This window comes from Anolis sagrei, chromosome 11 (assembly GCF_037176765.1).
Source record: "Anolis sagrei isolate rAnoSag1 chromosome 11, rAnoSag1.mat, whole genome shotgun sequence".
Lineage (NCBI taxonomy): Eukaryota > Metazoa > Chordata > Lepidosauria > Squamata > Dactyloidae > Anolis > Anolis sagrei.
In genome coordinates this window covers 30,080,291-30,092,440 of record NC_090031.1, presented here as the reverse complement: position 1 = coordinate 30,092,440, position 12,150 = coordinate 30,080,291, and the positions used below count along the sequence as shown (strand labels likewise).

At 44.5% G+C, this 12,150-nt stretch overlaps 2 protein-coding genes across 3 annotated transcripts in view; one reads left to right on the top strand and one right to left on the bottom strand.

The window, feature by feature from the left end:
• The window catches only part of ANKFY1 (ankyrin repeat and FYVE domain containing 1), a 45,607-nt gene extending 36,263 nt beyond the window's left edge, over nucleotides 1–9,344 (top strand). Inside the window, exons 20-25 of the mRNA XM_060756809.2 lie at nucleotides 868–1,015; nucleotides 1,404–1,494; nucleotides 1,668–1,792; nucleotides 4,048–4,194; nucleotides 5,107–5,197; nucleotides 6,228–9,344. Coding sequence (XP_060612792.2) covers nucleotides 868–1,015; nucleotides 1,404–1,494; nucleotides 1,668–1,792; nucleotides 4,048–4,194; nucleotides 5,107–5,197; nucleotides 6,228–6,360 — 735 coding nt within the window. The 3' untranslated portion in view covers nucleotides 6,361–9,344. The remainder of the gene's footprint in view (nucleotides 1–867; nucleotides 1,016–1,403; nucleotides 1,495–1,667; nucleotides 1,793–4,047; nucleotides 4,195–5,106; nucleotides 5,198–6,227) is intronic.
• Nucleotides 9,345–11,768: 2,424 nt separating this feature from the next.
• Nucleotides 11,769–12,150, bottom strand: part of GTF2IRD1 (GTF2I repeat domain containing 1) — a 73,575-nt gene continuing 73,193 nt past the window's right edge. For both annotated transcript variants that reach the window (XM_060756810.2, XM_060756812.2), the window contains one exon: nucleotides 11,769–12,042. In XM_060756810.2, the coding sequence (XP_060612793.2) occupies nucleotides 11,959–12,042 (84 nt within the window). In that variant the 3' untranslated portion in view covers nucleotides 11,769–11,958. The remainder of the gene's footprint in view (nucleotides 12,043–12,150) is intronic.

Here is a 12,150-nt window from a genome sequence, read left to right as displayed (position 1 = left end):
GCTCTTTGCTTGAGTGGTGATGGCATGATCATCTGCATAGATTAAGCTCTCTTTCCCCTCCCACAGTGGCTGGTCATTTGTGTCAGTGTTAAACATTGCTGGAGCAAGCATGTTCCCTCTGAGGCAGGTCGTTCTTCTGTTTTCGCCATCTGCTTCTCTGGCTCTGGAACTCAACAAAAAAGCTCCTGTTTTGTAGCAACTTGCAGTAGTTTGGAGTGCTTGAAACTAAATGATGGAAGATTGATTGAAAAGCTGTCACAAAATGTGCTGCTGCAGGATATCCCTCGAAAAAACAAATTTGTTCAGTTAAAAAAAATATTATTTTTTGTCATGTCAGGAGCGACTTGAGAAACTGCAAGTCGCTTCTAGTGTGAGAGAATTGGCTGTCTGCAAGAGGATGCCCAGATGTTTTGATGTTTTACCATCCTTGTGAGAGGCTTCTCTCATGTCCCTACATGAGGAGCTGGAGCTGATAGAGGGAGCTCATCCACGCTGTCCCCGGTTTTGAACCTGCGACCTGTTGGTCTTTAGTCCTGCCAGCACGGGGGTTTAACCCACTGCACCACCGGGGGCTCCAGTGGCTAACAACAACAACAAAAACAACAACAACAACAACAACAATAATAATAATAATAACCGGGGGCTAATCATAATAATAGGACATTATTATTATTATTATTATTATTATTATTGTTTCCCCTTGTTTTATGATACAACCAATTAGGAAAGGACATTGATAACCCAGGAACAAAAATCATAATGTTACATAGGACTTCCCTCCCCTTCATTCCTGGGCCTGCTTGCTTTTAAGACCTTTCACCAGGCTCTCTCCCTTTCATTCTCTCTGTTTGTGTTCTCTCCTGACAGCTGCTTGCCGGCGCCAAAGTCAACGAGCTGAACAAGCACCGCCAGACGGCCCTCCACTTGGCCGCCCAGCAGGACCTGCCCACGATTTGCTCTGTCCTCTTGGAAAATGGCGTGGACTTTGCTGCTGTGGATGAAAACGGGAACAATGGTAACACTTCTCTCTGCTCTTTTAGAAGTAGCTTAATGGTTGTGAAAAATAAAATAACCTTGGGAGACATCCGAACTTTATGGAATATTTCCAGAAAAAAAAGATAAATGGTTCAAATTTGGATCCCCACCTTTCCTGCATGGTTCAAAACAGCTTCGAAATAGTTTTTTCCGATTTTCAGGTTCTTCTGAACGAACCTATCCAACTCTAGTAAACAGGTGTTGTTTACACCCAAAGTTGTATTTTCCGGTCAGTCCCATTTCTTTTTAGGACGGTGTCTTCAGCCTTGCCAGACCCCGACCATACAATGTCATTCAATCCATGTATTCTTCACACCTCTCCTTGGCTTCCATTTTGAATCAAGGCCTGTCTCTCCTCTTCGCTCCAGCTCTCCACCTGGCGGTGATGCAAGGCCGCTTGACCAACATCCGGGTCCTGCTGACCGAGTGTACCGTGGATGCAGAGGCCTTTAATGTCAGGTAAAACCCCCAAAAAAGGGCATTTTCTGGTGGGTGAAACAAGCTCAGGTGTGCATCTATTGGAAGGGTAAACGTTCCCACTTCCTTTGGGACAAATTTCAGGAGGAAGTGCCTCCTCCCCTGTCCCTGTGTTTGCATTGACTCTGTTACACGGCCTGTGTCTCCTCATTCAGAGGCCAGTCCCCACTGCATATCCTGGGCCAATATGGGAAGGACAACGCGGCGGCCATCTTTGATCTTTTCCTGGAGTGCATGCCCGAGTATCCCCTTGACAAACCCGACGCCGAAGGCAACACTGGTAAGACTTAAGACTCACCTGTGTGAGGGAGGAGAGGAGTGCAAGTTGGCTGCCTGTCCTTCCATCCTCGAATAAAACGGCTCAAGGCTGAAAAGACTGGCCTTTCAAAGCAAGCAGAAAATTATTTGAGAGCCTTTCAAGTCTGAGCAGTTCCCATAAGGACCTGAAGCCCTTGTCGTGACTTGAGGCACAGAGGCTTTTAAGCAGTGGCTCAATGGCCATTTGTCGGGAAGGCTCTTCCAACTCTAGGGTGCTATGATTATTTGTGTTGGGCCCAAAATAGCACTTACACACATCTCTCAAAAGCCATTGTTCATTTTCATTGAATCTAGGAGTTGGAATACAGTGTTCCCTCGCTACTTCGCGGTTTGCTTTCCGCAGACTTGCTGTTCATCAGGTTTATTTGGCCAGATCACCCTGCTGGGTGAGCAAAAGGGAAAAAAGTACCTTATGGACTCAGATTATAGTCAGAAACCTTGAGCATGTGCACATCTGATGCACATCATTCACACTTCTCTTTCCCTTTGCCCTTCTCTCTTGATGCCAGCTGTTATCAGTATCTGCTGAGTGTTTTTTTAAATTAAAATATACAAGTAGCGAGGGAACACTGTATACCCATTGTTTATTGAGCGTAGATGCTGCCTCCTCCTCGTCCTTTCTTGTCGAGGCCTTGCTTGTCCCACATTTCCCTACGACGCCTCAGAGAAGAGGAGGAGCAGGAGGCCTTCCTGTCGGGCTTCCGCATCCGGGTTGAGCAGGCTTCCCTGCTGCTGCTACTGCCATAGCGGCGCTGGACTTGAGCGAGTAGCAGGGCAAGGTAGCCATGGCCCTGTCTTGGCAACCCCTCTGCTGCCCCTGTGCTCTGCCCCTGCCCCACCTCTGGAGGAGCCTGGCCTGGGTGCTGGAGAGAGTGCGTGGGGGTCGGTAGGAGGGGGGCATCATGCAGGGAAAGAAAGGCGGGAGAAGCCTCAAGCTTGAGATTGTATGTGTGTGTGTGATATATATATATATATATATATACACACACACACACACTCTTTTTATATATGTGTGTGTGTGTGTGTCCCTACTTTGCGGATTTTCACTTCCTGGAATGTAACACCCGCATTTTTGTAATTAAAAATACAGTGTTCCCTCACGGATTTTCGGGAACACTGTATTTTTAATTACAAAAATGTGAGTCAAGCACTAAAAGGGTTAAATGGATGCAATGACTCAGCAAAAGTTGCAGTTCGATGTAAGCAGGTGTGCCTGTTGCTTAGTCATGCCTCAGTCTGAGAGAGCTCTCAATGTGAGAGAAGCCTCTCAGTGTGAGAGAACTCCTCAGTGGGAGAAAAGCCTCAGTGGGAGGTAGGCCTCGTTAACAGAAGGCCTTGTGTGTGAAACTCTAGTACAGTGGTTCTCAACCTGGGGTCCCCAGATGTTTTTGGCCTACAACTCCCAGAAATCCTTGCCAGTTTACCAGCTGTTAGGATTTCTGGGAGTTTGAGGCCAAAAACATCTGGGGACCCCAGGTTGAGAACCACTGCTCTAGTATGAAGGTTGAACTTTAGTTGTGTTATGGAAACCTTGTTCTTGTAAGTAGTGCGACCATATTATTTTGCTATAAAGCAAAGTCTCCTAAGGAAGAGATAACATCGGTCTGCGTATTGTCGAAGTTTTTCATGGCCAGAATCACTGGGTTGTTGTAGGTTTTTTTCGGACTATATGGCCATGTTCTAGAGGCATTCTCTCCTGACGTTTTGCCTGCATCTATGGCAAGCATCCTCCGAGGTAGTGAGGGCTGTTGGAACAGAGGTAGTGAGATCAGTTCCCACAGACCTCACTACCTCTGAGGTTGCTTGCCATAGATGCAGGCGAAACATCAGGAGAGAATGCCTCTAGAACATGGCCATATAGCCCGAAAAACCTACAACAACCCATTGGTCTGTGTGTTTTTGCTCTGTTATCACTTTGGGCTACTGGTGCCAGGTCATGCTGCTGCTAAGAAAGGCGAGAGACGCATCAAGCTTGAGATTGTAAAAAAAAAGAATGTTATATATATACACATATATGTATACTCTATATAAGGAGAGAGAGAGAAAAAGAGAGAGTGTCCCTACTTTGCGGATTTTCACTTATTGCGGGTGGTCTTGGAACGTAACACCCACAATAAGTGAGGGAACACTGTATCATCCTGGAGGAGGGAGAAAAGAAGCAAGTAGGGGATGCTTCTTGTTCCTGCGGGAGTGTTGAAACCCTCCTTCCTTTTGCAGTGCTGCTCCTGGCCTACATGAAGGGGAACGCCAACCTATGCCGGGCCATTGTACGTGCCGGGGCCCGTCTGGGTGTCACCAACAACCAAGGCGTCAACATCTTCAACTACCAAGTGGCCACCAAACAGCTCCTCTTCCGGCTGCTGGGTGAGTGCGAGAAGCATGAAGTGCCTTATATGGGGAGGAAAAAACACAAGGGTTGTTGTAGGTTTTTTCGGGCTATATAGCATTTTCTAGAGGCATTTTCTCCTGACGTTTCGCCTGCATCTATGGCAAGCATCCTCAGAGGTAGTGAGGTCTGATGGAAGTAGGAAAATGGGTTTATATATCTGTGGAATGACCAGGGTGGGACAAAGGACTATTGTCTGCTGGAGCTAGGTGTGAATGGTCTAAAACACAAGGATTTGGTCCCTTCAGGTTCCCCATTTAGTAGCAAATAGATTTAGGTATCTTGGAATCCATTTCATGGAAAGATTTATTTTCTTCTGGTGCAATTACATCTAAGATATTTTGTATCCAGCCCTCCTGGGTGTTATTCATTTCTTTTGTTTATATCTTAAAGTTTTATATATTCTTTACCTTATTAACATTTACTGCTAAATTTCTAAGGAAACGACAATAAAAAATAGAGAAAAATAAAACTCCCGTGTTACCCCCCTCCCCTCCCCATATCACTCACCTCCCTGACCACATTTTCCACTATCTTGTTATCTTTAGCCATGTGCACAGTTCTCTTACTTGTCTGTAGCTTTCTGGTGAAGAAATTACCTCACGAACCAAGTGGGAAGGCTTTATTTCTAAAAGCATGCATTAGGGTATGAAACAAAATTCCAACTGACAGTTTATTTCCCTCGTGCCTCCTATAACTCACCCTGGCCCCTCCCCTTCATTGCTCCCGTTTCCATGGAAACCCTCTCCCTTGTTTCAAATATACACAGGCCAGGTCTAAAGCATGGTATAATTTCCCGTCATGGTCAGCTATGAATTGCACATACGGTTTATTCCTGCGCTCGCGCAGGGATGAGAACGAAGCCAGTGACTTTTGTATTTGCTTTGCAGACATGCTCTCCAAGGAGCCTCCCTGGTGCGACGGCTCCAATTGCTACGAGTGTAGCGCCAAGTTCGGAGTCACCACCAGGAAGCATCACTGGTAAGCGAGCGAGGGGCAGATGAGCCATTTTAAGTCCGCTACCGCCGCCTCCTCTGGGGCGCCTGGCCTTTTCCTCATCTATATCCAGTAAGACTCCCCCATATTTGGGCTTCATAGGATACTAAGCATGTGCCATCGAGGGGAAAAAATGATTACAAAATTGGGGCACTGGCTAAAGTGTTGTTTGGATTTGCACACATTATTTGCCGATACATCACATAGTCCTAGACACTTGAGGAGTGTCTGGCGTGTGATCCAATACATCCGCCAGCATAGGTGGCTTGTTTGCTGTATACTAATCCAGTTGTGCATCAAATAATAATCTAATATAATATAATGCAAATTATAATAATCTAACATCCTGGAATATTGTGTCCAATTATGGGCATCACTGACTGAAAGGTCAGCGGTTTGAATCTGGGGAGTGGGGTGAGCTCCCGCTGTTAGCCCCAGCTTCTGCCAACCTAGCAGTTCAAAAACATGCAGATGAGAGTAGATCAATAGGTACCGCACTGGCGGGAAGGTAATGGCGCTCCATGCAGTCATGCCGGGCACATGACCTAGGAGGTGTCTACGGACAACGCCAGTTCTTTGGCTTCGAAATGGAGATGAGCACTAACCCCCAGAGTCTGACATGATTGGACTTAATGCCTGGACAACCTTTACCTATGTATTTTATATTATATTATATTATATTATATTAATAAATATAATGCATATAATAATAATGTACCTCTAATATCCCAGGCCCTTGAGAAGAGCCTAATATTCAGAGACCAATCCCATACACCTGGATCTAATGTTTATTATTTGTGCTGTGTTGTTATGGACATGCAAATAAAATTATATATTGAATATAATAATGATGATGATGATCTAATAATACTTCTAATATCCCAGGTCCTTGCTAAGAGCCCGATATTCAGAGATGAATCCCAGACTCCTGGACCTAATGTGCATGCGTTGTTACAGACATGTAAGTGAATACTAATAACTGTTTGTGGCTCTCTCCCTCCTTCCCCCCCTGCAGCCGTCACTGTGGGCGCCTGCTGTGCCACCGCTGCTCCACCAAAGAGATCCCCATCATCAAGTTCGACCTGAACAAGCCCGTCCGCGTCTGCAACATCTGCTTCGACGTCCTGACGCTAGGGGGGGTCTCCTAGGGGCCTGGATGCAGCCCCTCGTCCTCCTCCTCGCCTCCCTTTCCCCTTCTCTCCCTGCCTATTGTGCTTCCTTTGCAGTTACAGATTGGGACTTGCTGCACAGGATCCATCCCTTGCATCGAGCCCTTGAATTCCCCTTCCCGTGTGGAGGAAGGATTTATTATTTTGTCTCAAACCAAACAAACCAGCCTTGGTTAGGCCGTGGAGGAGCATCGGAAGCCTGAGGAAATACCGCTTGCACCTAGAAAGGGTTTTTATTTTTTGGTGGTGGTGATGCTGGCGGTCCCTATGTTTGCGATCTCTTCCAAATGGCAGTGTTTGGGCTTTCCTTCCCCCTCTCTTCCTCCTCCTCTTCCGGCTTTGTCATAAAGCTGTCCTTTCCCCCCGTGGCCTTCGAATCTGGGTTTAGTTTCCTGCATCGACAGGCCGGGGATGCCTGTGGCCTTACGACAAAAGCTTGATAGTTTCTCCTATTGGGAAAAATGCCGTCGAAACTACAGTAGCGCCTCTCATATCAGCTTCCTTTGGAGTCTTGCTTGGCAGGAAGAATTATTTCAGTCTTCCAAGGAAGAATAAGGACTTTGGCTTTTGGCTGCTCCGTCAAGTGTTGCATCACACGGCGAGATGAAAAATTAGAATTACGTTTACAGCGAGGTGGATGGGACCGACTGAGCCAGAGCCGGAAACGTCTGGAACACTTAAAACGCAACTGGAGTTGTTATTATCGTTTTTGTTTATCATGTGTCAGTCATTTGGAATGTCACTCGCGCTCATTTTTACTGACCGCGGAGAGAATTGCACTGAAACCCACGGCGTGGGAGTTCCGAATCACAGCCGAACCAACGAAAGGGTGCACACTTTTGAATTTACGAATGCCCTTCCGAATCATGTTGCGCCTCCTTTCGCAGACAACAGCTCCTTGCCTCCTGTCGAGTCGGACTTCTTAATTCCGGCATTGTTTCTCTCCTTTGGGATAAAAGGGGTTCAGGACTTGCTTAGGTTCAGATCTCCCATCTTGTTTTGTCAACCGGTCTGCAATTTATCGAAGGGAAAGGCGCCGAAAACATCTGGAACACTTCAAACACAACTGGAGTTGCTATAAATTTTGTTTATCATGTGTCGGTCATTTGGAATGTCACTCACACTCGTGTTTACTGACCGCAGAGGGAAAGGCACTGAAACCCATGATGTGTGAGTTCCAAATCACAACCGAACCATTTGTAAATTTGTATTTACAAATGGTTTGGCTGTGATTCGGAACTCTCATGCCGTGGGTTTACGAATTTACGATTGCCCTTCCAAATCATGCTGCGTCTCCTTTCACAGGCAGCGTCTCCCTGCTGCCCGTTGAGTCAGACTTCTCAATTCTGGCCTTGTTTCTTTCCTTCGAGAAGCACAGGGATAAAACTGGGTTCGGGATTCGCTTAAGTTCGGATCTCCCATCTTGTTCTGTCAAACAGCCTGCGATTTAGCGAAGGGATAATGTTCGCATGACGCCAGAACAAACAGACCAAAACATATTGCTCTGGTTGTAATTTGAAGGAGGTTTTCAACAGCAATTCCATCCTTAGCTTTTCTAAATAAGGACGAGAGGTGAGGAGTGGAGCTGCCTTTCGGTTTGATCAACGTCCCTCGAAACAGCTGTCGTTTTTTCGTCATTCATATATATGTGTGTGTGTGTGTATGAATATATGAGAATGCCTTTCGGTCTGATCAACGTCCCTTGAAACAGCCATCATTTTTTGGGCATTCTCTCTCTCTCTCTCGCACACACACACACATATATATATATATGTATGCGCCATTCATATATATATTGTTTCATCTGCGGATTGGTAGAGTGAAAGGTCTCGACGTCTGTAGACGAGCGATGGAGTGACACTTCCCAATCTCAATCAGTGTTTTGATCACTAAAGGAAACAAACCAACTAGGTGTGAGCAGAGTTGTGTGACGATTGTGAAGCTGAGGGAACAATATGTATATGTACGCTGTTCAGATGGTGTTGGCAATGAGGTTGCACCTGAGAGCTCGGGTACAAAGACATTGCACACTCACTCTCGTCCTTCCTGCGACTGTTTGCGATCCATCATAGCGTCGCGAAGAACCGAAGCCCCGAAATGTGTCTTTATTATTATTGACTTCCTATCATAACCACTACTTTTTGTCAGATCATGCACTCTTACTTCCTGGAAGACATTCCTAATGATAAACGCCCCGAAACGTTCCCTCTGGACCGGTGTGCATACAAAAAGAGCTGAAACCAGAGTGCTAATTTTTATATATATAATGTATATGTATACATATATTTCTGTGACTTTATAACAGCTTTATATGTGATGTAAAATCCTGGGCCTGTGCAGTAGAAACGAACAAGAAGACGGACTTTCTGGGAGGAAGAAAGACTTAAAAGTGGGATTTGCCTGACCAATACATTTCAAATAGTCTGTGTTTTGGATGGAAAACTGGAATTTGGTGGAACGATCGGTGGAAGGAAGGTCTTTCCTTCCCTCTGTCTCTGTAAACAACTGACTCTTCTTTGTGGGACCATTTTTGGCTGGAAGAAACAAGGGAAAATTCACGCGTGGCCTCTTTGGAACTCGGGACAAGGGTTCCGTCTTTTGGGACAGCCCACTGCCCCGCAACCCTTGCTTCCGGATGCCGGGCTTTGTGGTCGGAAAAGTGTTCTCTTTACATAAACTGGGCCTCTTTTGTGCAACTAATTCCGACTAATCCAGTGACTCGGAAGAGCCTTTTTTTTCCGTCACTGTTTGCATACAACCGTCAAAAGTCGTAGATCGGAACCCAAGGAAGGGGACGATGGGCTTCCCATCCTTTTGAAGCTTCGGTCCTTGGAGCTGGGGTCAGTTTGCGGGGTTCTGGGTTGGGACTTTTGTTGGGTTGTGTGCACACAGACACAAAATAATCACTGTAAAGCACTTTTATTAATAATAATAATGAAATTAAAAAGAGCATTTATGACTGAGCCTCGCTCTCACTTGCCTGTTTTTGTTGTTGTTTTTGCTAGCATAAGGTGGTGGGTGAACTCCAACTCACATCATGGCCAGGTTAACCCTCTGAAACTCCATCAGAAGTTTGTCATGTTGGGCAAGTTTGCACTAGATGCATCATCGGTGAGGTTCGGTGTGCTCTTTGGCTGCAGGGTATACTACAACTCCCACCATGGTGGGTCACTCCCCCCAAACATCTCCAGTGTTTTCAGTTGGTCATGTTCTGTGTTCCAAGTGTGATTCAGGTCCATTGTTGGTGGGGTTCACTGTTTTTCTGGTTGTAAGTGAATTACAACTCCAAAAATCAAGGTCAATCCCGCCCGGCGTTATCAGGCATGTGTGCATTGTTGTTTAAGATCACGGTACTCTCTGGGTGTAGGTGAACTACAACTCCCCCAAATCAAGGTGAATTCCCCCACAAAGCCCTCCAGTATTTTTTGTTTGTCATTAGGCTTCTTTGTGACAAGTTAGATCAGGGTCCATCTTTGGTGGGATTCAAAGTGCTCTTTGATTGCAGGTGAACTTTAAATCCCAGTAACTACAACACCCAAATGTCAAGGGCAATTCTCCCCAAAACACATCAGTATTAATATTTGGGCATATTGGGTATGTCTGCCAAGTTTGGGCCACCCAAGTGAAGGCTTTCATACGGGGACAAGATCATCTTTGATTGTATGTGTTTCCTCCACCACAAACACCTGTCTTTCTGACTCCATTGGTGTGGAATTGGCATGACCCTGGTCACAGCCACATACACATAAATATTTTGTGTGTATATATAAATATAATGTATATAGATATGTGGATAAAATATCCAAAACATGTAAATATAAAAGGATCGTTATGGATAAAATATCTAAAATGTGTGTGTGTTTGTGTATGTATGTGTGTGTGTATATATATATATACACATACACACACACACACACATGGATAAAATATTTGAAATGTAAATATAAAGGATAAAGTGTATATGTATGTATATATATATACATATATATATGTAATATCTAAAATGTTGATATACATATGTAACTTTAATGAGGGACCACGATTGAGGCTCCTTGCACCATCGGCTATACACCTGTGCATATGCTACATACACTAAATCTATATCAAGTCATGGCTAATGCACTGAATTTATATATAGGTAGATATAGATATGTGTGTGAAATACTGCAAGTAAAGAGGAAAAAAAGAAGAGAAGAATGAAAAATGAAAGGAAGAGAAAAAGTGAAAGAAAAGGAGAAAGAATGAAAAAGGAGAGAAAGGAAGGGAAAAGAGAAAAAAGAAGGGAAGGAATGGAGGAGGAAGAGTGAAAAAGAAGAGAGGAAGGAAAGGAATGGAGAAGGAAACAGGAGGAAGAATGAAATGGAGAGAAAGGAAGGGAAAAGAAAAAGAAGAGAAGGAATGGAGGAGGAAGAAGAGTGAAAGAGAATAGAGGAAGGAAAGGAATGGAGAAGGAAACAGGAGGAAGAATGAAATGGAGAGAAAGGAAGGGAAAAGAGAAAAAGAAGAAGGAATAGAGGAGAAAGAAGAGTGAAAGAGAAGAGGAAAGAAAAGAATGGAGAAGGAAACAGGAAGAATGGAATGGAGAGAAGGGAAAAGAGAAAAAGAAGAGAAGGAATGGAGGAGGAGGAAGAGTGAAAGAGAAGAGAGGAAGGAAAGGAATGGAGAAGGAAACAGGAGGAAGAATGATAAAAGAGAAGGAAGGAAGTGAAAAAGAAGGGAAAGGAAGGAGGAGGAAGAGAAAAATGAAAAAGAAAAGAGGGGAGAAAAATATGAGAGGAGAAAAAAGTATGAGGGAAAGTAAGGAAAAAGGAAAGGAAGTAAAGTGACGGGAATGAAAGCTGTGACGGGAGGGGAGAAAAAGAAGAGAAAGGAAGAAAAGGAGAAGAGAAAAATATGGGGAAGGAGAGGAGGAAGACTGAAAAATGAGAGTAGAAAGGAAAAGTATGCGAGGAGAAAGGAGATAAAGAAGGGAAATGAAGACAAAAAGGGGAATTAAAAAATGGTATGAGGGGAGAGGAGGAAAAGAAAAAGGAAGAAAAGGAGAAGAGAAAGAAAAATAGGGGAAGCAAAGGAGGAAGAGTGAAAACGGAGAAGAGAAAGGAAAAGTGTGCGAGGAGAGGAGAAAGGAGATAAAGAAGGGAAATGAAGATGAAAGAGAGAAGGAAAAACTGAAAAAGGGAATGAAAAAATGGTATGAGGGGAGAGGAAGAAAAGGAGAAGAGAAAAAGAAAAATAGGGGAAGCAAAGGAGGAAGAGTGAAAACAGAGAATAGAAAGGAGCAGAAAGGAAAAGCGTGCGAGGAGAAAAGGACGGAGAGAAAGAAGGGAAAGGAGCAGGAAAAGGAGGCGTTGTGCAGCTGCAGCCAGTCAAGAAACCACAGGAAACGGTTGGATTTTTCAGAGCAAGGCAACCCTTCTTATTCTTTTTTATTCAAAAAGGCCCTGGTGGCAGGAATATAGTGTAAAAATCATTGGAAAAACTAAAAGGCATCATCAATACATATCGGAATATACACTTTATACAAACAAAAATTACACGTCGCTCAAGGTGGGTTTTGTTTTGGGTGGAGGTCCCGGTTCAGAAACTGAGGTCTGAGTAATTCATGGCTCCCGGGACCGGAACGTTGAGGCCGCCGTAGTCCAGCATGTACATGGGCCACTGCTGCAGAGGGAGGGAAACCACAACACACAGATTCAATAATAGTAGTAGTCCGACGTGTGATCCAATACAACAGCCAGCAAAGTAATCTTGATAATAATAATAATAATA